General features: G+C 40.4%; 1 protein-coding gene across 2 annotated transcripts in view; it reads left to right on the top strand.

The window, feature by feature from the left end:
- The window catches only part of CDH5 (cadherin 5), a 31458-nt gene extending 13183 nt beyond the window's left edge, over positions 1-18275 (top strand). The window contains exons 2-12 of one of the 2 annotated variants that reach the window (XM_013176651.3): positions 4669-4869; positions 7197-7485; positions 7575-7691; positions 8667-8831; positions 9239-9426; positions 11188-11441; positions 12010-12152; positions 12951-13075; positions 14166-14274; positions 14559-14804; positions 15593-18275. In XM_013176651.3, coding sequence (XP_013032105.1) covers positions 4681-4869; positions 7197-7485; positions 7575-7691; positions 8667-8831; positions 9239-9426; positions 11188-11441; positions 12010-12152; positions 12951-13075; positions 14166-14274; positions 14559-14804; positions 15593-16098 — 2331 coding nt within the window. In that variant the 5' untranslated portion in view covers positions 4669-4680 and the 3' untranslated portion in view covers positions 16099-18275. The remainder of the gene's footprint in view (positions 1-4668; positions 4870-7196; positions 7486-7574; positions 7692-8666; positions 8832-9238; positions 9427-11187; positions 11442-12009; positions 12153-12950; positions 13076-14165; positions 14275-14558; positions 14805-15592) is intronic. The other variant, XM_067004182.1, reaches the window with a different exon arrangement.
- Positions 18276-27605: the final 9330 nt, after the last annotated feature.

Here is a 27605-nt window from a genome sequence, read left to right on the forward strand (position 1 = left end):
CACTGACACAGCTGTCGGGCCACACGTGGGGACATGGACAGCCAAAAAGCCCCAGAACATTCAGCCAGGCCGGGAGGGCCCTGCCCCACCATCCCACAGGCCTGGCAGCCCCAGCAAGGGCTGCCCAAGATGGGCTAAACGCCTTCCTTCGGGCTCTCCATTTCTCACACCTGACTGAACACGGAATTTCAGATATTTAGTATTCCCTGCATTTACATTGCTGCAGGCATGACAGCTGAGGTTTGACTAACAACCAGAAACGGCAAAATTTCCAGTACTACGGAACGGAATATATTCTATCCTGTATTGTTCATTTATCAGTAATTCTGTTAATTTTTTCCGCCTTGATGAAACTCTCATTTTTGCAAGTGAGTTTTCATTTGCATTTGTATTGTTCAGATTCCAACCAAGATACTGTTAGCAAAAGCAATCATTAAGTTTCCAGCTCAATAATCAATAATCCTTTAGTTTCCATCTTTTCTGAAAATCGGTATGCAAATTACTTGAACAATATTGACAAATTCCTTTTAAGATGTATTACAGGAGATCAGGAAGTACTTGTTTCTTTTCTGATATATAATAGTCACTTCTAAACAAATTTCTCCTTCAGGAAATTCCTTATCACTATTTCTATCTTGCCTGGAATCAGCTTCAAATGCTATAAACAGAAATTCTCTAAGACTAGTACAAGATTTTAATCTGATCAACACACCATTTCAGCTACAACTGTCTGCTTACTTATCAAAGTCTCCATACAGAGACCTGGCGTAACTCCTACTTAACATGCAAGCATAGAACAAGTTTCTTTAGTAACCAAACTAACCTCACATAAGCAGCCACATATATTTTAAAGAGAAAATTACACCAACTAAGAGGCAAATACCACAAAGAAAAACGAATGTTCATACGAATATTTCATCAAATGTGTTTTCATTACATGGACACTTTATTTGTATTTGCTGCTCATCAAACTTACACTTGATTACTTATGAAAACAACTCATAAGATGCAAACTTTTAATTAGTACAGTATTGTCTGCATCTCCACCTGATATCTTTTTTTAATAATTACTCCCAATCTGCAAATAAAAACTATACCATATGAGCCATGTGTCCCACAAATCAGTTTGAATACCAAAATTTCTCAGTTAACTGTCTATAGTACCCTGCAGACCAAGAGTTATTTGCTGAAATAATTCAACACATAAAATGAATAATGTTGGTGGAAAAAAACATCATTTGCTGAAAGAAAATTTAAGAGCATACCAAGAAGCTTAGCTATTTGAATAATCCATTCCCCTCCTAACTTTAAGGAACATTTATGGCCCCTGCTTAAAGTGAAAAAAAAAAAAAAAAGAAGTTTGAATTATTGGTCTAATCAGTTAGAGACAGAAGGGTAACTGGAGACTGTGTGTTAAGGCAGACCTGCAATGGGACCTCATGTCAGCAAGGCAGGGAAAGGCACACGTGGGAGAGCTCAGTCACAGTGCAAACTGTGCTGTCCTCTTCTCCAGAAGTGTGGCCACGAGGGTCATCACTTCAAAGGGTGCTGCTTATTTGCCTTTCTCAGTCCTGGCAGCCACAGTGAATGTGAAATGAAATGAAAATCTGATCCTTGCATGTCATCCACCTGTCATCCATCCTAAATTTTCTTGCCTCTGACTCTATGGGACTGCATTCCCCTGCTCAGGCATGGGAATCTCTCTCTTCTGCCGCTACCTCTGCCATTTCAAATGAGATCTGCTGCTGGAAAAGAAAACTATCATGGTCAGAAAAAGACAGAGCATTTAGTAAAGCCTGTCAAGAGCTAACAGCCATGGAACGTGGCCTTCACACCAGGACGGTGCCCTTATCCAGTTACTGCTCGGCAGGGTCCTGCTTCTGAAGTGTTTGTACACGCTGCCAAAGAAGGGTATTCTTAAATACTGTGATGAATTCAATTACGGATTCGACAGCAACAGAGGCTTCCAGCTGCAGAACGGAAAACTGGCACAGTATCACAGAGGAACTCCTCTCGGAGTCAGACTGTCCTATGGAGTCATACGCATCAAACGCCCCTAGGAAGGACAGCATGCACAGTGCTCAAGAGTGCAGTGTGGCTTCTACCAAAATACGACATGCTGAAAGATGCCAAAGATGAAGCAGGAGTCACTTTCTGCAAGAGGCTCTTCCATCTCAGTCTGTGTGACACGCAGTGCATACAAGAGGGCAGACCCGAACTCCATCAAGTTGCTTACAAAGGGACCTTTGCCTTACAAAGGATGCTGGACAAGTACTAACAGGCAGCCCAGTAAGGGGAAGTGAAACCACCTTAAAGTGTGAGAACATGAAGACAGGTCAGCTGAGTGGAAGGGTTAGCTTAAGTTTCGGCTGAAACGTGCATCTATTTAAAAGATCCAGCCTAATGCAGAGAGGTTATAAAAGGCCTCCAATTAAAACAGCGGGTTGCGGATATTATTACCACAATAGTATCACAGTACTACCACAGTAGTATCAAACACAAGCCCAAGGGACATCTTAGCCTTCTCACTCGTGCTTTCTGTATCGATAGCCAAGCTTTCAAACAAGGCTTGAACTGTGAAACACATACAGACTATCTACTTCAAAGGAGAGCTGGATCCTCAGGCGTAGTCAGGATATTACCACAGTCCCAGAGCTCCTAGACAGGTAACTGCACGCTCATTATGAATTTGAGCCTTCAATTTCTGATAAGCAGTGCCCCTACACGAGGGTAGAAGGGGTCCTGCAGTTGCTGTTGCTGGTAATCCTTCTCAGCACCAGCTGAAGTCCGACCTGAGGGCATGGCAGGTTCTGAACCAGTGAAAAGAGAGGCACCACTAGGAAAAGATAATAGGGAAGACACAAAACTTCTTACAAAGCAGATCCATACAGAGACCAGTATGCGTTAATGGAGATTTGACTATTTAAGCTAAAAATGCTTTCTGCGAGGATATTTGTAGATGCATCAATCACAGTGAAATGCATGGCAGCTTAAGTGGGCAGTGCTGTCCTCAGTTTCCCCAACCAACCTCTTCCCTACAGCAATTCAGGGGATCCCCACTGGACCATAGCAACAAGAGGAAATGACAGTTCAAACACTGCAGTCTGTTTTTCCAAAACTATGGTCTGTAGTAGCTGACATTAACCAACTGGTTTTCCTTTGGTTACTGTGTTTTATAATTTTATGAATGAAAGACAGATCACAGCAGAATCATACTCAATGCCTTACAGCTCTAGTTGTAGAATATTTGTGTGAACAAATCAAACAAAGCAAAACAACTCAATCTTACTCATTTTCCTTAAAAAAAGAAAAAAAATCAAAGCTAAAGTAAGTGCATAGAATGCAAAGAGCCAGCTGAATCAAAAAAGTGTTACGTAACTCCCCCCCCAAAAGTACAAAGCACAGCTTGGCTATTAAAAAGCAGCTTCAAAGCCAGCCCATTTAGTCATTTCCTACACATTCACAAAAGAAGGAATGATCTGCAGATCATGTACAACAGTGTAGAAGAGAGCAAAGCAAAATTTCATGGTAAATAAAATGTTTTTACTGACAACGATGCTACACTGCAAGATAACATTGATTACCTAGTTACCAAAGAGTAATTAGGAAAATGTCTCAGCAAATCCTGCCCAAAATATTAACCTTGCATCTATGAACCTGTGCGATGTCAACTTCTCTATCACAATTGTTTTATTTTTGATGTACACACTGACAGCTCCTAAAAGCTAATAGAAAGTCATTTATGTGTAATTTAAAGTCTGATTATTTGAGTGTTAAATTTCCCTGACAGTGCTTTATACTGCAAAGGGAAAATTTAGTGGAAAAATTAATCAACTCTTCCACATCAAATGAACTTCTCAATCTGGCATGAAAGTCAGGCCTAAGTTTGCTAATATTAACATACAAGGTTAAAAAAAAAAAAAAAAAGGTTTTACCTGAAGATAAGTTAATGAATTATCCTTTCGTATATGTTAAAATCTGAGAATAAGGGATAAAGGAACTTTATATATGCCTTCACACATTTCAAAAGACAAGGAATTGAATCAATAAACAAGCTCTCTGAGCAAGATAATTTGCTACACTGTACTTGGAATTGATTGAAAATTCCATATGAATCATTTTTTTCCGTTAAAAAAAAAAAAAGTTGTATTTTAAATCAATATTTTCCATATGAAGATACTGACTACAATATATTTTGTGTCAGGCCAAGTCAAAACATTGCATTTTAGTTTGTCAAGCTCTACCATTTCATTTCAAGTTGAGTTAACATAAACTTTGATCTGATTCAGCCTTGGTGTTGCCTCCCATGGCTGCTCTCTCCCATGAGCTACGATCTGCAGCTGAACTACACCTTCCATGATGCACAAAGGGTGATCTTTGCTGCTGATCCTTCTTTTCAGATTAGCTCAAGTGGATGCTGAGCTTTATGCTAGCTTTAAAAACTTGAACATTTTTTACTTAATTCAAATACTTTAAGTGGTTTCTACAGTTGCCACTGTTTTGTGCCTGATATTTAAATTTTTGATTCTAAGGCAGATGTAAAGAAATATAGAGAGTAATCAAACTTTCCTCTAGGAGAAAATCACATTTGCACCTTTGTGTGCTCTCTCTGATTAATCTGATTCTGTTGTTATTTACACAGTTTTCATACTTTATATTACTTCCTAGGCTCAGAAGAAGATGAAGAAGCTTATTCTGCTTTTGTCATTGTTCTTGGCTCCAGCATTTGCCTATAAAGAAAGTCAGAAAACAAAACAAAACTTTTCTTCAAACAATACCAGTCATAAACGACTTAAGAGAGACTGGATATGGAACCAAATGCATATCAAAGAAGAGATTGATACGCCATTACCACACCATGTTGGCAAGGTAAATAGGGCTGTTAGCAATGAATAATTAGAAATGCAGGCAGCAGATGAGTATCTGGAGAAGAATTACTTGTTTGCAGTTTAGGCAGAATTCGCGGGGAAAAAAAGGAAACAGAAGTCAAACTTAATGCTGATGTAATAACCTGTTACAATCTTAAAATGGGCACAGAGTAAATCAAGAATAATGTCAAAGGGATTCTAATTCTTTTGAAGAATACAAACAAATTTTAGAGAATGACAAGTATGGAGCACCCACAGTGAAGAAAGAACTGCATTGCATGCAGGTGCACAGTTAGGAAGGAAGTCTGGCAGCTGATATACGTTGATATTTTAATGGTAGCTTAAGATTCTCTCTTTCAAAAACCTGGGCGATCAGCTAATAAAAACGTACGTGTTAAAAAACATATAGTTTACGTCCCCCAGCTTGGAAAAAAAAAACTGAAGTGCTGTTTAGGAGTATTGTTACACAATCAAAAAATTTGTTTCACAAAGTGAAGGAAAATAATTTTTAAAAATAATAACAAGCATTGACCTGCCTGAAAATTTGTTTTCTTCAGGGCAGTGCTCATAAAATCCTATGATTAACTGCGCATCACCCAAAGTTCTCCCAATCTAGTCTTCCAAATTGAACTACTTTGACACTTTTCAGATAAATGCAGTTCTACATTTTCCTCCCATGTACAACAATCAGCATCTGTCAAGGCTGTTTCGGTAAAGTGAAACAGACCTTTCTGGATCAGTGCTGCTCACTGGCACAAGAGAGAGAGAAAAGAGGCCATAGGGTACTCTCAGTGAACACTGGGTATCTCTGTTTCATTTCAGACCAATTCAGTAGCAGATTGAGGAGAACGCTTTTATTCCTGGAGCTGTCCTAAATAAGAGTAATTCACTTTGTACTGTGCTCTGTGGTCTTTCAACAGTGGAATGCTTCTGATTACTTTTGCAATATCTGTGTTCAGTGCATTGCATTTGCAGGATTGAACACTTGATAAACCCCTTTTAAAAGGCCACAGCAGCAGCACAGCAGAACTGAGTGACAGCTGCAGGAATATGCTGCTATGTTTGGATTTTATCTTTCTTGACCTTGGAGCCTTCCCTTTGTACGTTCACTCTCAGTTTTAGCAAAGGCAATCTTGAAATTCTATACCTTTTACACCAAATAAATAAACAAAATCTGAGAAAGAAGGCACAGACTATACTATCTTTGAGACAAGGGTGAGGTTATTTCTCCTCTTACATCTCCAGAGTTGCAAGCTGTTCTACAGCAGCACCAGCAGTCACAAGCATGATTAAGTATGTGGAACGAGGAAAGAAAATTTTAATAACACATTTCAAAATAGAAAACATAAATAAAAGAATGTTCAACAGTAAATGACAACTATAGGATAAATAAAATCCTGAATACCAAACAGCTGCAATTTATGATAACATCAGTAACAAAAGACTAGAAATTCTTGGTCAAACCCAGCAATTACTGATAAATAGCTTGCTGAAATAATAATGCTGATATAGTGCACAGAAAACTGTGGTTTAAACCTGCCAGTAGTATACTTAGAGGGGTAAAGGTATGGAAAGGGAAGAATCGTCAGATCATCTCCCGATTAAATAAAATAATGTGCAAAAACACTTAGAATTGGATTAAATTACATATAAAAACTGATTAATGTTTATTCCTTTTATCCCATCCGTTTTTTTCATAGCATATGATCTTAGATTTTAAACTCTGTGGAGTGCAAATTTAATCTTGCTGTCATAGCCTTGACTCTAAAGACTAACTACGAAGTAACTGCATGTGACTACACTCAAGAAAACTGTCAGCTATGGCAGGAATTCTGCTAAATGACAAATAATAGAGAATAATGCTAAATAATGTCAATAGCTGTGAACACAGATTTGATTCCGTAATTCTGTGAAATCTACGCAAAATCTCCACTAAATTCTGAAAGGTATTTGCTAAAAGGAGAAGCTCAAACTGAATGTGGTGGTGCATGTATTTCAGACACAATGAGGTTAATGATTTTTATATGTAACTGCCTGAACAATTTATATCTTTAGGAAATGTGAAATATAATCTTAAAAAAAATGCTTCTTAACATATAAGCAAGCACGTTTCAGTCTGGATGCATTTTTCATCCTATAACCCGGATGTCTGTAGCTACTGCTTAGTTCAGTAATATCCCATCTGGCAACACAATTCCTGAGGGCTGTTCTGGTTTCAAACTGAGTCAGAAAGAGAGGTCAGTCACATTTGTGTGCACCGTCTGGTAGAAACTGTTTTGAATCCAGACTCCAAAGCCCGCCTTTATCTCTTTGAATTATACCTTCTAGATCACATCGAGTGTAAGGAACAACAACGCTAAGTACATTATTGAAGGTGAATATGCCAATACCATCTTTAAAGTGGAAGAGACCAGTGGTGATGTATATGCCTTTGAGAGGTTGGACAGAGAAAAGAAAGCAGAATATGAGCTGACAGCTCTCATTATTGACAGAAGAAACAACCGGTCACTGGAACCACCATCTAAATTTATTATCAAGGTTTATGATATTAATGACAATGCCCCTGTGTTCGTACAAAAGGTATTCAATGGATCTGTCCCAGAAATGTCACCAGTAGGTACGTTCTTCCATCACTCGTTTTCCTTCATGTCCTTGGCTAAAAAGCAAAATTTATACTAAATGTGCTGTTTGATAATCCTTTTCTAGGAACCTCAGTTACCAAAGTGACAGCTGTAGACGCTGATGACCCAACAGTTACAGGTCATGCCACAGTTACCTACCAAGTCATTAAAGGAGACGAATATTTCACAGTTGATGACTCCGGTAGGTCAGATATGCAAGTGTCAAACTTCTACCTTAAGCTTTTATAAAAACACAATTTTAAGCTGCGTTCTTTCTGGACAAGGGAGATAATAAGTCAAAAATTTAATTTCAACTATAATTTGGAAAGATTTTTCATTCACAATGACACAATGCCACTGCCTGCATCTGAAAATGAACTAATAAAGCCAGGATATTAGGTACCATGAACTAACTGAGAAGATGAAAGGTCATTTTCTTCCCACTGATGAAGAGACTGACTAGGACATAATACACGTTTATGTTTCCAGTTTAGCATGGATACCATTTCTTTGACCAACCAGAAAAAGAGGAATACATAAAGAAGCAGCATTCCTAAAGATTAACTGAGAAAAAATCTTTAAAAAGATAGTCAAAGGATAAATAGTGATTACAACCCAAGAATACTCCCCACAGCTTTGCAAATTTGGCACATGAACGATAGGTTATGCACTTCCCAAGTTAGCAGAGACCTGAAGTAGGTCATTACATACAAAATGAACTGCATTTTATTGGGATGATTTTGACTTCCAAGTTTGGATTCCTGTTTCTGATCAGTAACTCATCCCATTGCTTTCCTAAACTTCTTTTGTTTCAAGTTTGTCCTGTTTTACAAATAATCTCAACATCTCTTGTAAGCACAAAGCATACTGGTTCTCTGGAGCAACTAAATCAGATAATGAGGTGGCCGAACAAACTCTCTAGATGCTGGAGTAGCTGAGTTTAGACAGTTTTTGACTGTTTCTAAGCAGCAAAGATCAATTTAAAGGAATGTACCGAAAATCTCCCAAATATTCCATCGTATAGAAAGATTTCTGACATTTTTAGTCTTAGAAAAATATCACTGTAAAAACACTAGTTACAGTTGAATGTGTAGCATAAGACAAAAACTTGCTCTCAAAATTAAAATATGTTGGACATGCTACAAAATCTAATCATATTCAATATTATATTTTTAAGGTGTGATTTTTACAACCAGAGCTGATTTAGACAGAGAGAATCAATCAACGTATGAAATTATTGTTAAAGCAAAAGATGCTCCAGGGTTTTCTGGGGATTCAAGCACAGCTACAGTCATTATCACTTTAACAGACATCAATGACAACTTCCCCGTATTCAAACACCGTAAGTATAATGCAAGTGATGTATTATTTAGAAACCAAAGGCTGATATGAATAAAACAAATTTACATGAGAATTCATTGCAATTCAACTTTCTTAAAAGTGAACAAAATAATCTTACATATTCAGAAGGCTTCTGTATTTCAGCACTAGCTGCATTTCCTGGGTGAAGCACACCTAGAATAGAAAATAAAAATCGGTATTAGTTTTTGGTAACTTTATAAAAAACTTGAATATTTTGAGAAGTAATTAAACTTCAAAAAAACATTTCAGTGTTGTCTGTAAGGATCAATAATGCTAAATTCTCAATGATTCTCTGGATGTCTATAAACCAAGAACAGTCTTTAACTAAGCTCTAACTTCCATGTGCACAATCTTTATGACTCATTTGTTGATTTTTTTTTTTAACAGCATCATTTCACTTTAAAGTTCCTGAAAACGTTTCAGTAGGAGGAGAAGTTGGCAGAGTCAAAGTGGAAGACATTGATGAACCACAACACAGAAATACAAAATACAGTTTTGTCAGAGGAGATTACAGGGACACCTTTGAAATTGTTGCAAATCCATACACGAATGAAGGAATTATTAGACCAAAGAAGGTACTTTTCCCAGTAACAAAGAAAGATGATGATTTTGTTTTTCCATGTGTAACAAGTGTTTGATTCGGGTTGGGACTAGCAGCAGGGAAAAACAGGAATGCATGGAAGTCACAGTACGGAAGGTATTCATCCTGAAAACCCCATTCTGTAAACTCTGCAAGAAGAGCTGGTGATTTACCAGCCCGTTTCAATTGCCAGTACTGGGAAAATCTGGGATTACTGCAGAGTGCAATGGGGACTATGTCAGATTTACAGGTTACGCGCTTCGGGCTCCTCTCAAACTTCAGACATTTGGATGCTTCAAAGAGCGAGTGAATTTAAGAGATGAACCAACTAACCAAGACAAATAATCTTTCTCTTCTGCAGCCAAAGAGAAACCAAAGCAGAAAATGTGAACACGTACACCTGACCACTCTTATAAAAGTGCTCTTTACAAGTGTGGCACTTGCTCCCATCTTAGCCACGGCTCCCTTACTTTCCTCAATGTTTTCAAAGCTTCCCCATTACTTCCTGCTAACTCTTTAAGAGGGCCCAGACTCTCCAAAGCCTTTATTATGGTTTGTTCTTTGTTTCTTAATTCTCAAACCTACTCAATTTGTACCAAGGGACATTCTTGCATTATGCAGAGCACTGCCAAGCCAAGCGTTCATTGATTTTATTGATTTACAGTGAAAAAGGGGGAGGGAGGACTATAAATTACCTCCTGTAATCCTCAGATTGACATGAATGTGTTTTTTACTTCCAAGCATCTCTAACTATTAATACCAGGAATGTCATTAAGAAGAAAACTTTACCAAAAAAAGCAACCGATGTTCCAAGACTTACAGTAAAGTCTTCAGCTGTGCTCACACTAGACGTTAGCAGCTGTCCTTCACCAAACGCAGCCCTTCCCCTGATCTGCCCAGGGCCCAGAGGAATGCGTTGCTTGCCAACTTCTGCCCTGAGGAAGAGCCCCTCACACACACACGGGCTGATCTGGACGCAGCTCATCCTTGAACAGGCAGAGGGAAAAGTTCTCCCCAGTGTTTTGCAACCTGCTTTCAGCCTCAGGTGTATGTCATCATTTTAAGTATACAGGCAGGTGATGTACAATTTCAACTGATAGATAAGCACTGCCATTTCCATTTGCAATGTCTACTCAAAAAAAATAAAAATAAAAATAAACAGAGAAAACAGAGTCACTAGTATTAACCATGGCTTATTTCACAGTGTACGATCTCAGGGTACGGTGCATAGGGACCCAACCTGTGAGACAAGAGACAGCTGGGGCATTTCTCAGTGCCCGAGCTCCTGGCCTTCCTTCCATTGTGGGATTCTTTTCATAATCTCAGTTATAGGAAAAACAAGGAAGCGGATGTCATTTATCACTAAATTCCCCAGCTATCATTCAGTGCAGCTATGAAGTCTGCCTGGAAGGAAAAGAGAGAAGAGGAAACTCTGGCCCTCAACCCTGGAGGAAAAGGAGCTAAGCAATTTTTGGTGGCTACAGAATTATAAAAAGAAAATGATTTAAACCAAGAAATAATTGCTGCACTTCGAATACTGAACGAATCTGTTCAAAACCAGAAGTTGCTCGAGCCATTCCATTAATGAAAGAGAAGTTCAGTTCTGATTTGCTTCCCCCAGAGTCTAGTTGGAGTGCGGTTTGCTATTATTTCCCAATAAAATTAGAGCACAGAGCTTTAATTTGCATGGGTAGCTAATGCAAAGTTTACTTAGACATGACAAAAGAGAGACTATCTGTGTTTGTCTTTCTTCTAGCCCCTGGACTTCGAAAAAGTAGCAGAATACAGGTTTGACATTGAAGCAACAGATCCCACAGTTGATCTTCGCTATTTTAAATCCGGTGGCTCTAGGAGCATTTCAACAGTTACCATTGAAGTCACTGACGTGGATGAGCCCCCTGTCTTCACTAAGCTACCATATGAATTTAAAGTAAGGGAAAATGATCCAGAAAAAAAAATACTTGGCTCAGTTTGGGCATACGACCCTGACGCAGCTAAACGGAAAATCAGGTAACACAACACCAGCTTTAGTAATTCTATTTTAAAGTGGAGAATCTGTTAATGAGTCCAAAACTTTGGCAAACAAGTGAGACATTGGCCCTATTTTTCAGACAAAAGCATGAAAAAATACAATCTGATTTTTTCAGTCACTGCAGCCATAGATATATACGGCAACCAACAAATATGAGCATAAGTTACTTGCACCTGTTTAATTACTGCATAAAGTCGCTGATAAACCACTTGAACATTTATGGGAAAATGCATAATCTTGGATAACTTTATGTGGTTGCAGTTGTAATTTACTGTTACAATTTTTATCATAACTTTCTCGAGCATATGATTTGAAAGGAAAAGAAAACAGACTTCTTAAACAGCAAAAGAGAATAACCTGCGAACTTTTAGGATGGGTATGTTACGCTCTCACAGCTTGCCTAATTTTAGGGAAATCTTCAGAGACTGCCTAGTCCTGATATGAATGCAATTTGTTACACAGCCGTCTGGCCTTCTATGAAGAACTGAAGTGAAACACAATATTATAACCCTTGTACTAACATATCTCTTTTCAAACAAAAAACAGATTTGTTCGACGAAGAGCTAGTCCTAATGCAGACTACATTAGAGTATCTGACACTGGAATTATTCAACTTCCCAAGCCCCTGGATAGAGAATTCAGCTCCTCGTACAACATCACTGTAGCAGCCCAGGAAATCCTGGAAGATGGTAAGTGCTATCCATTTCCTTACTTGAAAGAAAGCAGTGGGTGACTTTACAGCAGGACTGTACCTTATCAAGAAGTAAAGCCACAACCTGACAGCTTGTTTCCACTAAGCTACAAACGAAATGGATGCTTGCAGGGTTTGCACAGCAATCTTCCAAATCAAATGAGTGTCTACAAATAGGTCAAATAGAATTTTAAGATTTGGGCCCTAGATATTACAAAAATGCTTTCAGTTTGTTAAAAGGAATGAAAGGGGCATGAGGAGAGGAAGGAGCTCGGAAAACAGGCATAAGCCTGTGTTTGGAGCAAACATCCCAACCAGTGTCACCCCCCTACATGGAGGTGCAAGACCTGCCTACCAAGCTTACTGCCCAGCACAACTCCGCTCAGGCTGGGGAAGCAGAGCTGGCTGGGGCCCTCCCCCAGAGTCAGTTTTGGGGAGGACGGGCTTTTCTGCAGGGAAAAGGTACTTAATAGTATGGGCACACTGTACCAGTGGCCTTAGGGCTCGAGAATGATGTCGGACACCATAGCCACGCAGTCTGGGAATCACAGGGAGCCACAAGCAATTGTCATTTTCTTCCTCGTGGATCCTTGATGAATTAGGCCAATACAAGAGTTTTCAGAAAATAAATCTGAATCTGTCAAAAGGAAAAGTTTAAATGAATGATGGATCTAGAAACTCCCCATATTCAGCATGCAGGAGTCACAGGTGTGGACATGAGCAGTGGAAAGGGGGAGCTTTACAGCCCCACGATTCCAGCTGTCTCAGAGATGTGCATTGTTGTTACTCGTTTCAGGCCGTCTTTCTGACAGAGAATCACACGCCCAAGTTCATGTAATAGTCATTGATGAAAATGACAACGCTCCAGAACTTGTTTATCCTGAGGAACCCAGAGTGTGTGAAAACGCTGCTCCAGGAAAGGTGAGACAGGAAGAGGGCTTCTCCCTTAAACCTGGATTATCTACTTGCAAGCTTAGGCCAAAAATATCTTTTATTAAAAGATAGTCTCAGTTTTCACATTCAAAAACCTGACCATTTCAGTGATTTCCAAAATATCAGTGGTTAGTAATCTTTCTTCAGGACTTCACACTGTTGGAATATTGACTTTCACCTCCTTGCACACATGGGCTGCGCAGTTCCTCTCCCTCCAGGCTTTTAAGTATGTACGTGCTTTAGCAATTGAACCCTGAAGTAAGGCAACCCTTGCGAAGCAAAAATTAGCAGCTCAGTTTTTTTATTACGAGTGTTTACACTTGACAGTGAAAACAAAACTATTTCGAAAAACTGAGAGAAATACTGCTATGTATAACATTACTATAGCATTTATCAGAGTGCAAGCACCTGCATGCACGAAGAGTGATAGCGTTTGTGGATTTAGGTGTTTGACCTCAGACACAAGAATTTGTGTGGCCTACACATACTATGTTAGATTAGAAGAGACGCTGCCACAGACTGGATGCACAAGGTATTATTAATGGAATCTGTTAGAACACATAAGGTATTATTTCACCTTTAAATTAATTTTTAAATTACCTTTGGGACATAATCATATACATTTTTTATATTTTATACAGCTACTGTATCCCAGGTTGAGGTTTTGAAAAAAAAGCACGTCATTCAGGAGTAGCAGTCCCAATGGCATTCAGTTAATGAGCCTCATGCTTCTAAATAAGTTAAACACTTTAGATAATATCCATTGTGGACATATAAATGAAAATTCAATCTATGTGTCTCTGAGCATAAGACTTTTTTATGCTTTATTGACACAAGATTTCATCTTTTGTTTCCCATCTGTGAACGAAGGAAGGACAGCTCTTTTTGAAGAGCTACAAGGAAATTACTTCCCTTGAAAGAACTGGAAGAGGAACATCATAAGATATCTTTGTCCTGCCATTTATTGAGGGGTTATACAGGATACAGAGCCCAGCACTAACTTATATACTGTAAGCATTTTTATCACTGGAGGCAACGTATACTGAAATTTATGACCTCTTCCATCTTACCTTTATAGGTAATCATCACGATTTCAGCTACTGACAAGGATGAAATATCACCTAGAGGTTTCTTCAAATACTCCCTGGCCACAGAAGATAGCAACTTCTCGTTGGTTGAGAACCACGGTAATGTTTTCCTGCAATGCATTTTCTCATACAGCCAAAGTGAGACACTAGGGCACAGGGGAGAAAAGCTGCAGCAATGACCTATGATTGGTCCAGCTGAGCTAAGAAAATATTTTTAAAGGCTTAACCTACTGGAAAGAAAATGTCATCTGTTGCCACCCAAGTTTCACTGGGTTCCCTAAAGGCTTGCTCTGTCAAAGGGGAAGATGTACCAAATGACTGATAATCTATAAGAAAAATCAGGTAGAGATTATCACTGAATTAGATGTCGTTACTTCCTCCAGATAACACAGCTAATATCACAGTCAAGTATGGACAGTTTAATCGTGAACTTGCCAAAATCCACTACCTGCCTGTCATCATCTCAGACAATGGTGATCCCGAGCTCAGCAGCACAAATACACTTGTTATCAGTGTCTGCAAATGTAATGAAAAAGGCGACTTCACTTTTTGTGAGGAAAGAGCTAAACAAGTCGGAGTTAGTATACAAGCACTCGTGGCCATTTTTGTCTGTATCTTCACAATCATCGGTAAGTTATTCGACTTCGGTAATGTTCTCTGACTTGTGGGCATTTCATTTTTGTTTTTTCTTAACTTAGGTCCAAGAAAACTTCGTGGCTATAAAATGGTCACAAAGGCAGAAAAACTTTAACTATTTGATTCATCTCACTTGCTTTTCTATTTGGCTTGTTAGTTTAGTTTCAACTACAAACTTGTTCATTCTATTGGAAAAGGTGAGTCATTGGAAAGGTCATTGCACATATGCATACTATACTTGACTTAGTATTACCAGGCTCACATGCAGCTATAAAAAGGAAATTTGTGCTGGGGCAATAACAACAGGATTCCTGTTTTCAAAGGCTGGAAATACTTTCAGCAGTACAGTGAACTTATATACATAAGTAAATCCATAAATCAGCAGAACAGAACTTATTTGCTGTACTTCGAATCTGTCAAAGAATGGGCAAATTCTTTCTTGCTTGAGAAGAGGCCTCCTTTGCAATTACCACACAAGAAGCATTTGATGCCTGGCATTAAAATATTTACCACTTCCAGGCAGTAGCTGTTAGAACCATTCATTGCACTTGTGACACTATACTTTTGCACCTGTGATTCTACTTCAAGAGTCAGTTGTACGATTCCTGCTGAGACGTAACTGCTTTGAGAACATACAAATCCTAAAATTTAGCAGTAACTGAAACTATTATTTTTAAAACACATATCTAAAAAAATGGGAAAAAGTACACTTCAGACTATGTTAAATATCTGAAATGCAATTTGTTTTACTTTGTTACTTCTCTATTTACAATTGTTCAAGTTTTGTTTGCAGTAATCGCCTTGCTAATTCTTCTAAGAAAGAGACACAAGAAGGATTTGAGTGGTCTTGGGAGGAATGTGGCAGAGATTCACGAGCAGCTTGTAACTTACGATGAAGAAGGTGGTGGTGAAATGGATACCACCAGTTATGATGTGTCTGTACTCAACTCTGTGCGCAAGAATGGAATGAAGCCAGAAACAGTGCCCTCTCCATACGCACAGGTCCAAAAACCTCCTGGAAATCCAACTTCTGGTGCTGAAAAAATGGAAATTATGATTGAGGTTAAGAAGGATGAAGCTGACAATGACAGGGATTTGCTGCCATATGACACACTTCACATTTATGGCTACGAAGGTGCTGAGTCCATTGCAGAATCTCTCAGTTCTTTGGAATCAGGCTCCTCAGACTCAGATATTGATTATGACTTTCTAAATGACTGGGGACCCAGGTTTAAAATGTTAGCTGAGCTGTATGGATCAGAACCAAATGAAGATTTTGTGTATTAAGTTCAAACTAGTCATGAATTTTCTCCCTCCCAATACAGATAGATACAAGAGCCTGCCAATGGCCAAAGAAGATTTCACAGTTCTTCACCCAAGCAGTATAGGTTTTCAAACAGACCAGAAAAAAACATGACAGAGGTAGGGATAAAAAGAAATACAAATAATGTATATCCACTCCCCAGCACTGCTATTCTTGCTGACATTTTGTTCTGTCCCTAAAATTGCTGCTCGGGGACTTAGAGTCTTCCAGGACATGACTTTTCTCCCTACCCAGATAGATCCTTCTCCTTAAAAAGTGGCTTTGTCTCCAATGTCTCCTTCATTCCTCTCCTCCTGTACATCAACATGCATTTCATCCATCCGCTGAAACAGAGAGGTTTGGTGGCACTGAGAAGAAATGTTTTGTACAACCTCCTGTATCTCCAGCCTGCTGGTTTGCCTGGCCCTATTGTAACATCTTTATTGATATTCCCCGCTTATGCTTACCCAGCAGAGGAAAGGAGGAACATATGGTTTATCACTTAATATTAGAAATTATTCCATCACTTCCAAAAAGAGGCATGTTTTTTCCTTCTTTCCAATCTATTAATTATTCCTGCTTTATAGTCTTTGACTACATATATGAGTTACTACAGATAAAATGAGACAGGATTTTTAGATGCTCAATCTGGTTTCATCTGTCATTTTTAACAGCCTGATGATGATTTCAGGCACCTTTCTGGAGTGCTAGAATTTCTTCTAGCTAGCAGCAAAATTGTTTTTTCTCTCTGTAAATAGGACCTCAGTGTTACTCAATGGAACATATCCTGCAGGGCAGGAAATGTTGGAGATCAGGGGAATGTTAAGACTCCAATACTGTAAATCTCTCTAGATAGCAACATAGGGTCTCTCTGGATCTCTAAAAAGGGTGAATAGCTTTTTTATTCAACATTATTAAAGGAACTGTATTATTTCAGGGACAAACAAAGGAAGGGCCTCATTACTGTGAAACTGTTTTGATTTTTTTCTAAGCAGGTACTGTAAAACGGGTATTTTCCACCTAGGAAAATATTGTAGACTTCCAAACCATAATGCTTCACACCCACACATTTGTCTGCATAGAAGAACCACAAATGTAAGTAAGGTTTTGGAACTGCAACTATTAAGTCCCTGGTAAGCATGTGTTCAGTTTCTCGCCTGATGAAGAGCCACACAATGAATGGAATGAAAACTCCCATGCCTGAAGTTACCCAGCCAAATACATTTTGTTAGAAGTGGGTCTCTTAGGACAATGGCCAGTCTCTGGCTTCTGGCCATGCAGATTCCTGTTGCCTTCAACAGGAACAGAGCCCTACTACACACATACTCAGTTTTGCAGAGTCTGTGCTGGAGCTGTATGTATTAGTTTAGTTGATTTGATTATTTAAATTTGGTAGCTAACCACGTAACACTAAATCTTTTTCTTTTTCTTTTTTTTTTTTTTTTTCATTTTTTTCCTAAACCAGTGTAGTGGAACCTCATGAACTTCCTTTTCAATCATTCATGTCCTCTCCCTTCCCCCAGATCATTTATCGGCAGGAAAGAGCAATGCACTGTAATACAACCCCAGATTAATCCACGCTGTTATAGCAAGCTGTCTAATACAATACTTAGTAGACACTAATGCATCACTATCAATAGTAGACACCATCAGATATTTCAAATCACTTAAATTTCCACATACAAACTAAGGGAAAACTAAGTAGAATCCTGCCTATCAATCAAATCACCTTTGGATCAGATCCTCTATAAAGCCAATTTTGGGATGACAGCCTTGGTTTATTTTTAATGTGATCATTCTCTTCTATTTTGCTTAATCCAGTCAACAGTCTATGCTATTGAGGTTCCATGTGTTAGTATATTATAAAGAATTCTAACTAATAATACTTACAGTTTAAGGTTTTCATCAATAATTAAGGTATTGGCAATCAACAGGTAAAGCTAGTTATGAAATTATTTAGTGCGGTAAATAAAGTATTTTGGTAAGCATCATCCAGATAGTATTACCTGTAATCGCTGTTTTTAAGCCTGTTTTATAAAGCTATTTTAAGGAACACTGTATCGATTTCCATTGTATAGAGACATTTGCACTGGATATTTTCTTTTTGTATGGCTGTACTGTATTTTATTTTTTGACTACATAAAAGCCAATCTCAAGTGTGGATTTTCTGTGCATTGAGTTTCACACAGAAGACAGTAACATGCCATGTACTACAGTGACCTCAACCATAAAACCACTGGTATCTTCACGGTAAGCAAACTCAGATTAGACACAAACCCACAAAAAGACTTCCTGTAAGAGAAGTTTTCTCCCACTCTTCAGAGAGCTGTCAATGAAGCTCCTGGGGAAGGAAGAGAAAAGCCCCAGAGGTGCAATCTGCTTTCAGCAGCTGGGGAGGCTGAACCCGCTGACGTTGGAAGACCCGTGCCTGCCAGCAGGACAGGATGCTTTCCGTTTCCAAGCAGATGTTTGGTATTTTAGGAGCCAGGCATTGCAGTGATTGTGAGGCACCACGTTTACCGAGATCTGCCCTTCCTTCCCACTGGAAATGCACTCCTCCTGGACGGTGGGGGACTCAGGGCAGAGCCCCTGCCTGCAGGGGGGCTGCACCTTGGCCCTCTGCCTCGGTGGGCTACTGTCGGCGCTGCCGACATCTGACACAACATGACAGCCCTCACATGTGACAGAAAAATGAAAAATGGCTAGCCCTAAATTTGCAGCTTTTCCTTTATCTGCTAATGATCACTGCCCCAATATATTCCCAAGATTATTCAAGTGCGTTAGAAAATCCCATCGATTTTCCCCAGATATGGCACTTACAAATTACAAAGCTTGGAATAAAGTAAAGAAGTTCAATTCCTTCACTGCTAATTGCCATGAGCAAACTCCAGATCAAACACACTTTAGCTCAAGTTGTATTAAAAACACAATAGAAGTGCTAATTACGTTATAATGAAATGCACTTTTCCAAAGAAGGAATTTGATTAAACAGCTACTTGCAACTTGTAGCAGAGAGTCTCATAAAGGTTTTCATTATTCATTTAATTAATATGCATTTTAAACTCTTATCCCTAAAAATATATCATAAATTATTATTTTATTACATTCATACTGAGAAGTTCATGCCATTTAATAAAGGTTTTTTACTTCCACCCCATCAGAAAATTTTATGAAACAATGCCTTGTGACGGGAATCCTTGATATGTACCAAAGCAGCAAGGAAAAGCTGATTGCTGCCACCTGGCACACTGCCACACTGCCCAACCAAGTCAAGTGAGCTAAGTTCCCTTTACCAAAACCCATTTCCACGGTTCAGAGAACAAACAGCCATATCGGGTATTATCTGATTACAGTCCAGTATTACTGAAGCCGTCAGTAAAAATGTAACAACAAAAAGTAAAAACAAAAATTTGTTATAAAAGAAAAAAAGGGGAAAGGATTGCTTCTGAATCTTTGTTTTCTTTCTTCAATTAGTGGATTCTTCCCTTTTCTTCTTTCAGCAACACGGGCTTAGAATAGCACCAGAAGGGCTCCAACCAAGCTGCTAATCAGACCAGCTCGGCACAAGCACTGTCATCCGGCCAGGCCTAACGGAGTGAACAAGTCACATAAAGCAATGCTCTTTTTTTACTGCTAATAGATCCACCCAAATACATTTATTTTAAATGTTTTCACTCCTGACACTCCTGTGCATATGTTGTGTGCATAGGAATGGCTCTCAGTAGTAGTAAACTTGCAGGTAAACCATCGTATGGTAGGATTTAGCCGTCTTTGGCTAGGAGCAATATACTTATTTCCATTATATTCCAGATGGGGCTAGGACAGAAAAGAAGAGCAACTGTAATTTTTTCTTGACCTGTTCGCCTTCTTAGCTTTCTTATTATTTATTTTCTTATTGTTCTTATTATACTTCAAATTTGAGGGATTAAAAAAATAAAACTCTTGTGGATTTACCTTCACATATTTCCTGCAGTGAAAGAAACCACCACAGCCGTTATCTCTCCTGTTTAAGGAGCTCCCAGTTTCAGTGCAGCCCACCAGGAACTGACTAAGAGTATGATCAGATCAAAGTGTATGATTTATCCTAAACCTAGTCCATAGAAAACGCATAGCAGAAAACACCCTTTTGGTCTGCATCAGAAACAGGAAGAGAAAACAAAAACAGCGAAACTCTTTCATGAGCAATAAAAGCCATGGATTTTTCCTGACCTCTCTCAGCTTCCTGACTTTGTTCCTGCCTGACCTGAAAGAAAACGGAGAAGGAGCGCTTCCTTCCACTCGTCCCCAGCCAAGGGCTGTCCCACCTGCGTTCCCACAAAACTTAACTTACTGATGCCACACAACCCTCGGCAATCCTTTCATTCCTCGCTTTTCCAGCCAGCCCCTCTCAGCCCGCAAGGGGCGAGGAGCGCTGTGCGCCCCCGTGAGGCGGCACCCGGCGGCCATTTGCTCGCCGGCGGGGCGGAGGCCAGGGCAGGAGCGGGAGGGGAGCGGTACAAGTGTCCTTTCGGAACGGCTTGCCGTTCTCTCTCCTCCCCCTTCTAATTGCAAACCTGCGAAACCTGACGGTGCTGCGAATCTGAGGGGAAGGCGAAGCGGCACCTTTCTCTGCCGCGCATGCTGCGGCCGGCTCGCTCCTCCCCACGGCCACCTGGTGGGGAGGCGCCAGGGCTCTCCTCAGCGAGCTCTTCCTCAGCGGCCGCTGTCGCTGCGGAGCCACCGGGGCCCCCGAGGCGCGCAGCCCCGCGGGGTGCCGTGCCCACCCGTGGCCGCCGGGGGGCGCTCGGCCCCAGCGCTGTGCCCCGGTGTGGCCCGGCCCGGTGAGCAGCAAGTCGCTTCAGCGCTGCCCTCACGCAAACCCTCGGAGCTGTAAAGCCACAAGGGCCTCCGAGCCCGGGTTCATGCCGGAAAAGCGGGGATCTCACGCAGGGCTTGGGGAAGGGAAATAGCTCTGGGAAAGGATGCGCGCTCCAGGTGTCTCCTTCAGCCAAACGACATCCTTCCCTGGCAGCCACACAACTTGGGGCACGTTTGCCTGTTTGCCAGGAGTCAAGTACTAAATCATACTAGTTTGTCATACGACATTGAAATCCGTGCTTGTTTTTGGTGCTAGAGATGTTGTCTAATCCTACTGCTTCAGAATATCCTTCCTTCCAAACCTGCTCAGAATTTTCTCAAGTACTTCCAAATCATTTTTATAGTCAGTGACTCTTAAAGTTGAGATTTGCTGTGGACAAGTGCATTTATGTATGAACACACGCATTATCCACCAGTCGTTATTTGTGTATTATAAACACGCAACAAAACTTCCCCAAGTAGCCACACAAAGAAACCAGCAAAAAAAAAAAAAAAAAACAAAAAGCACTGGGAGCCTTTCAGTGACCCGCCGCCACCTGCTCCTCCGTGCTCCCACAGAAGTCACGCATGATGCAGTCCGCAGCTAGGGCTCTGCGAGCAAACCACAGGTCTCACCCTGCCAGGCCTCCTTCTCCTTTAGAGAACCGGAGCACACTTTGCCCATGTGCCCAGCTGCTCGTAGCTGGGGACTTCTTCCTAAAAACACGGTAGTCCTGGCAGAGAGGGCAACACCACATCCCCACCCAGGCCACCCCAGCAGCACGTGCAGGCAGCTCTGCTTGCACCACCTGCACCTGCCCAAGCTGCAACATGAGGAAGCTTTGTGCACCTTCCCAGCATCGTTAGCATGAACGTCAGTGAAGCTGCCGCTGTGGTTTACCATGCCTTGGCGTACAGCAGTCGGTGGCTTCCTGGTCAAGGAATTCCTGTTTGAACTGGAGGGAGGATGGACAGAGATGATAGGAGTATGTAACACAGCTGGGGAGACTATGATGCTCTTCTCTGTGTCACTCAGTGGGCACGAGTCATCCACACTGATACTGAAACTTCCTCAATGTCACTGCTAACCACTCCAGTTTGGGGTGGATGATGGCTTTCCAAATCTGAAGTATTTTGCCACCGCAAACACGGTAGGCAAGCAGACACAAGAAGTGACACTAGGCACTCCTCACAGTACCATGCTTGAGAATGACTTGAGTTCTGCAATTGCAGCCAGATAAGGATCCAGAGAAGCAAAAACTAATGCCTTTGGGTCTAGTGTAACACCCACAGGGGTCAGAAACATGATATGGCCGTGCCCAGTCGCACTGCCCTCTTGTACTCAACAGCAACGGGCAGCAGAAGCAGAAGGCGAGGCTAGCAGGGATCCAGTCGAAAGCTGACTATGCAAAGGAGCTGGCACCAAGGAACACCCCTAGAAAGCTGGCACAGGGCTGGATGCAGGGCAGTCAAAAATACTGGGCAGCAGGGCTATGTCTCATGCTGATGCAAAATCATTGTCTCATTATGCTTATTTGGCAGTGACCACTTGTCACCTCACTGCATAACACACCGTGTACAGACTCAGATCCGTCTAGCACAAAGAAGACACACAGACGCTTCCCTATACCATCGTAAGGGCCCGTTAATGTGCCTGAAAGCATTCTGAAGAAGTAACATCCTCTAATGCTTACACATTTCAAGGACAGAAGCTTTAATACTTTTATTTTCTAGCAACTTCTAGGCACAATAAATTTTTGCAAAAGATCTATAATTAAAACACGCACCCCTGTACATATTCCTGGTTCTGCATGATGTATGGGATTATTCCTACTGCAGTTAAGAGGGAACTTGTAGCCTACTGCATGAATAGAACATGTATTTCATAGGTCACTGTGAGCAAGAATGATAGGTAACACAGAGAATATGAGGGAGAGTTAGAACAAGATAGTCATGTACAGACTTCGAAATTAAAATTACAATGTTAGGTACTTAAAATAAGTGCCATAGCCACAGAGTATTTATTACATGCAGAAAACACTATTGAGAATTACAGCACAGACTTTATTTGTATGAGATGCTAAATGTGTGACCAACATACTTCACATGGCTCTGTATGGGGTTTACACTTTATGGGACTTACATAAAGAACTTACACTTGGCCAGAGGACTCAAGTTTCATTGCCTTTTCATTCCTTTAATTCTGCCTCTAAGAAACACGTTTATTTAAGTTTATTATATATACTACTTACACCAGACTTTTATTGCAGCTGCCCAAATTATCCTATTTTAGCCCACAACCAATAATGAAAACTCAGCTTTCTCTTGCATAGCTATGAGATTAGCTTTTTTAAATGTCTACCCATCTCTGATGTTTTCAGTCACCAGGGTCAGAGGCCCTCTGGTTCAAATCCTTTACAGTACAGGAAAGGACCCATGAAACATACTCACCTCTAGTTAATATTCCTTTGATGACAGAAAGCTCATCCCAGGACAGTTCTGAAAACCACAAAGAACAGCCTAACAGTTGAACAAGCTTTCATTTCCATGACAGCAGCTGTTTGGGCTAACGTCCAAGGGATGAGCCTTGGAAGCATTAGCACACAGAATTTAAACTGTAAAATTTAAGAGCTGTAACACTTCAGATGGGGCTAAACTGTACTCCATTTAGGTAGAGAACAAAAAATAACTTGCACAACCAAGGTTTTACACTATCTGTGTTTTCGATGCTTCTCAAAGGTGCCTAGAATTGCATCACTATAAAAAGGACCCACTTCTAGTCATCTCTGAAGTGACAGCTGTAGCTGTACAAGCTAGGCAGAAGAATCACTGAATTGCCCCTAATCCACAGCAACCCAGGCACTGCTTACAGGGTACTCATCTCAAACAGAACTGCTTGCAGCAGGCAATATTAAAGGGATAATGACTCAATACCTTACTTTCTGGCCTTCAATTACTATGCTCGGAAAGGAGAGGCCTTCACACAACAGCATTCATACAAAGCCAAGTTATGAGCAAATGCTAGTTCAGAATTGCTACCATCTTTAGTTTAAGTCTCTGGACTCGCGGCTAGCTAAATCCATGAATTAAGATTGCACCTTATTTATTTATTGTTGGGGCTCTGAAATACCTATATTAATCCCAAAGGAGACGGGAGAGACCCAGGTTTGGATTCTCCTAACCCTAGGAGACTTTCCAACACTGCACAGGGAGAGAACGGGACTGGCACAATCACTGCCCTTCTCCAGCAGGGGAGATGAAACAGGAATCCGACTCTGACTGTCAGCCCCCTGTGATTTTCCTGTACTCGTCTGAGTGCTGCACGACTAGTTAATCACGCAGGGATAAGGCTCTTACTGAACACATATGCTGTGATTTCACTAGGCACACATGTTCAGCTGCCCATTTCCCCACAGGCAGGACTGTGTGCACAGAGTCAATGCTGTCCGAAGGGCTCTGGCCCATTTATACCGCTCTAAGCACCTCTGATCTGATTGAGGCTCCACCTCTGTGAGAGCCCAGCTTCACATTGTAATCTTTGGACAAAAGTTAAATCACAGCATGGGGTATTGTGAGCACCAAGTAAAGATTTGAAAGCTGGGTTATAGGACCCTGAAGATACGTTTAGCATTGAAATGCTGGTGGAAGCTTAATTACAGTGACACTACTATAGGCTGCTCTGCTAAGCAAGCTATTTAAGCCCTTTCAATAATGTTTTGCTGTAATGGGAACAGCTCAAGCTGCAATAGCAGTTTGCTACACAGAAAACATTACAGCAGTTGATCTTATTCTTTCCAATACACTTATTTTAACAGTTTTTCCCTGCTGCACCGCCTATCAGATGGCCTTATCTCCAGAGAGCACAATTGCCTTTTTTCTGCCACTTGCAGGTAGTTATGATTTTCAGATTCAGCTTAGAGAAGCTTCACTCAACACAAAATGAGACTTTTTCACATATTTCATTTATTTGAGGGTTCTCATTGAATGTTGAGCATGAGATCACACTGCACCCAGCTAAATCTTTTCTGCTAGGTAATGAAGAGCTGTGGTGCCTACCCTACCCAGAAGCCTGGGAAAACTAAATACCCACTAGATATTTCTACAGAAGTAGATGAGGGATTGACGAAGACTGAAGTTTGGGCCACCTAGCCAAGCAGTTTTCCAAGCCCTGACATGAGGCAGTGGGAGGCCAGAAAAGAACGAGAGATATTGCCTCTTAGAACAGAGTTTGGACCTGCTCAGCTTCATTTTTCTTTGTTTTCTCATCATCCCACCTTCCCAAACCAGGAACAGTTCCCTCTATTCTCCCTCCCACACATCTTCTCTCCTCCTTTGTATACCCCTTTTCCAAACAAGATCCCTAACCCATGTTCTTGTCATGCCTTTACTCATCCAAATAACTCTCTCACACACTTCCCACCTCTTTACAAATAATACCGTGAGGTTCCTATTTAAATTCAATAAATCCCATCTGCCTCACTTTTCTACAATTCTACTTCACATCACCTAACTCAGGAAAGAGACCCTTTCTCCAACTGAAGATAAAGCAATCGAGCCCTACCGGGAAATCAAGCCTACTCTGTCTATATGAAATTTATAAATGTCAGTCACAGTAGTACCTACTGTGAAGGAACAGGGCACTGTGGCACAAATCTATTCTGCAAAGAGCAGATCTATTCAGTGTCAATCAGCTTGGATTGACTCATCTTCAATAGCAAGACATGATCTAGGCCAATTTGTGTACAAACATTATCAATTGTCTGTCATTTATCCTCAGCCTCTAATACCATGTTTAAATATTAAGACATTTTGCTTAATCCCAATTCTAGCCTCCCTAGGATTCTGATTTTTCTTGTGAGTAATCCTGCTTTTCATGTAGCTGCCTAATGATCTGTCAAATAACAGTAAATTATTTGCTCATCTAATTGCTTATTTTTATAAGGCATTCTAAAGCACAGATAATGACTGTAAGCCTGTATTTCTCAAAGGAATAAATAAGGTCAGGTCACCCGAATTATACTTAACCTAGCTAAATACAGTAAAAATACATTATTCACATAACAACTTTCTATTGTCCTGTGTCTTGCATTAAAAACATCATTTTCTTTGCACTACTAATTAATTCCATTAAATGGCAGGAAGACAATTTTGATAAACTGATTACTTTGATGGAAATTTCTTAGTGAATTAACCTGGCTTTGCTGTCTTTACTTGATAAAACTTGAAACATTAAATGTCAGACACACGGATATAATTTTACTGCAGTTTGTGTAAGCTTCTAAACCTGCATGCAAACCCACATAAATAACAGCAGTGACATGTCCAGTTTCCCTGGCTTTCCCTATTTCTTGTGCCCATTTCATCCACACAGATTACAAGGGAAGCACCATGCAGTTACCAAATCCAAGTTCATGTACAGCCTGCCTAAGAGCTGCTTCAGGGTAGACAGACTTTGTAAATAAATCTCTTTACAGCAGCACTAATCCCTTTCTATCAATAAAAGGAGAGCTCTTCTTTACTCGCCCGCATCTTGGAGCTCCTGCCCCACAGGCTTACATCTGCAGTGATATAAATGCAGCTGGATATTGGTTTCTAGTAAGTGTAACATCTCCATCAAGTCCCTCACAGGAGGCACGTCAGCATTCAAGGGGCAACTAAAGGGAAAAGAAAGAGCAAGTGTGTACAAAATACCCTAAGTGGGTGGGACACATTTTCATTTTGTTGTCAGTTCACATTGTCAGAAACAAAATGATTTTGAAAGTAATAGAAAATCAGTGTAATAACACTGTCCTCAGCACGGCTTTGGAATCCATTTATGGGAGCCCTACCGGTAAAGTACATATATAATTACAGCTGAAGCTGTGTTTAGCTTCACACTAAACACCATCATGAGGCAATGTGTTAAATAATGCATTTCCCTAGTGCTTTTTACTGAATATGTGATCGTTTCATACATTAAAGTTACTGTTTTGATAATAAATTCTAGTAGCTTCACAACTAATATGCATACACTTTTCAAAGATTTCAGTGAAGCAGAAAGTGTCTGCACCCACGAGAGGCAATCACTTATATGCAAAAATTTCACCGTGTTTCTGCTGTAACTCCCTACTTCACCTGGGACTTAAATTACTAAACTAGAAGCATTCAGGAAAACAAGGGCCTTAATGCTTCACAAACAATGCAGCCCAACAACTCTACAACTTCGGAAGGTTTCCCTGTTGGACTCTGGCAAGACCCATTTTGTGGTCCACAGCATGCTTATTTCTCAGGTGCATGCACAAGAGCGAGTAAGCAACAACTACAGTCACTCCACTATCATTGTCACTGTGAGGAATGTTAGCTTACCATATTTAAAACATAAACAACAGCTTCCTATCTTTTTATAGCATGCACCAACTCCCTTCATTCCTTGCTTGTCAGAGACACTCCCTATATACACACAGACATTTTTTCATTTTGACTTAAATGTCAAGCTTCATTACTAAATTTTTTATCAGTGTTTTCCATGCCAGAGGCACATGTGTGTCAGCTGGCATTGGCTTTCATACTGCCGAAATAACAGTAAATCAAGAAAAGACAGCAGTTAAATTGGTGATACCAGTTATTTTCTGGGCAGTTATCATGGGGATATCATTGTCAATTTAATAAAACATTT

The sequence above is a fragment of the Anser cygnoides genome, chromosome 12 (genome assembly GCF_040182565.1).
Source record: "Anser cygnoides isolate HZ-2024a breed goose chromosome 12, Taihu_goose_T2T_genome, whole genome shotgun sequence".
Lineage (NCBI taxonomy): Eukaryota > Metazoa > Chordata > Aves > Anseriformes > Anatidae > Anser > Anser cygnoides.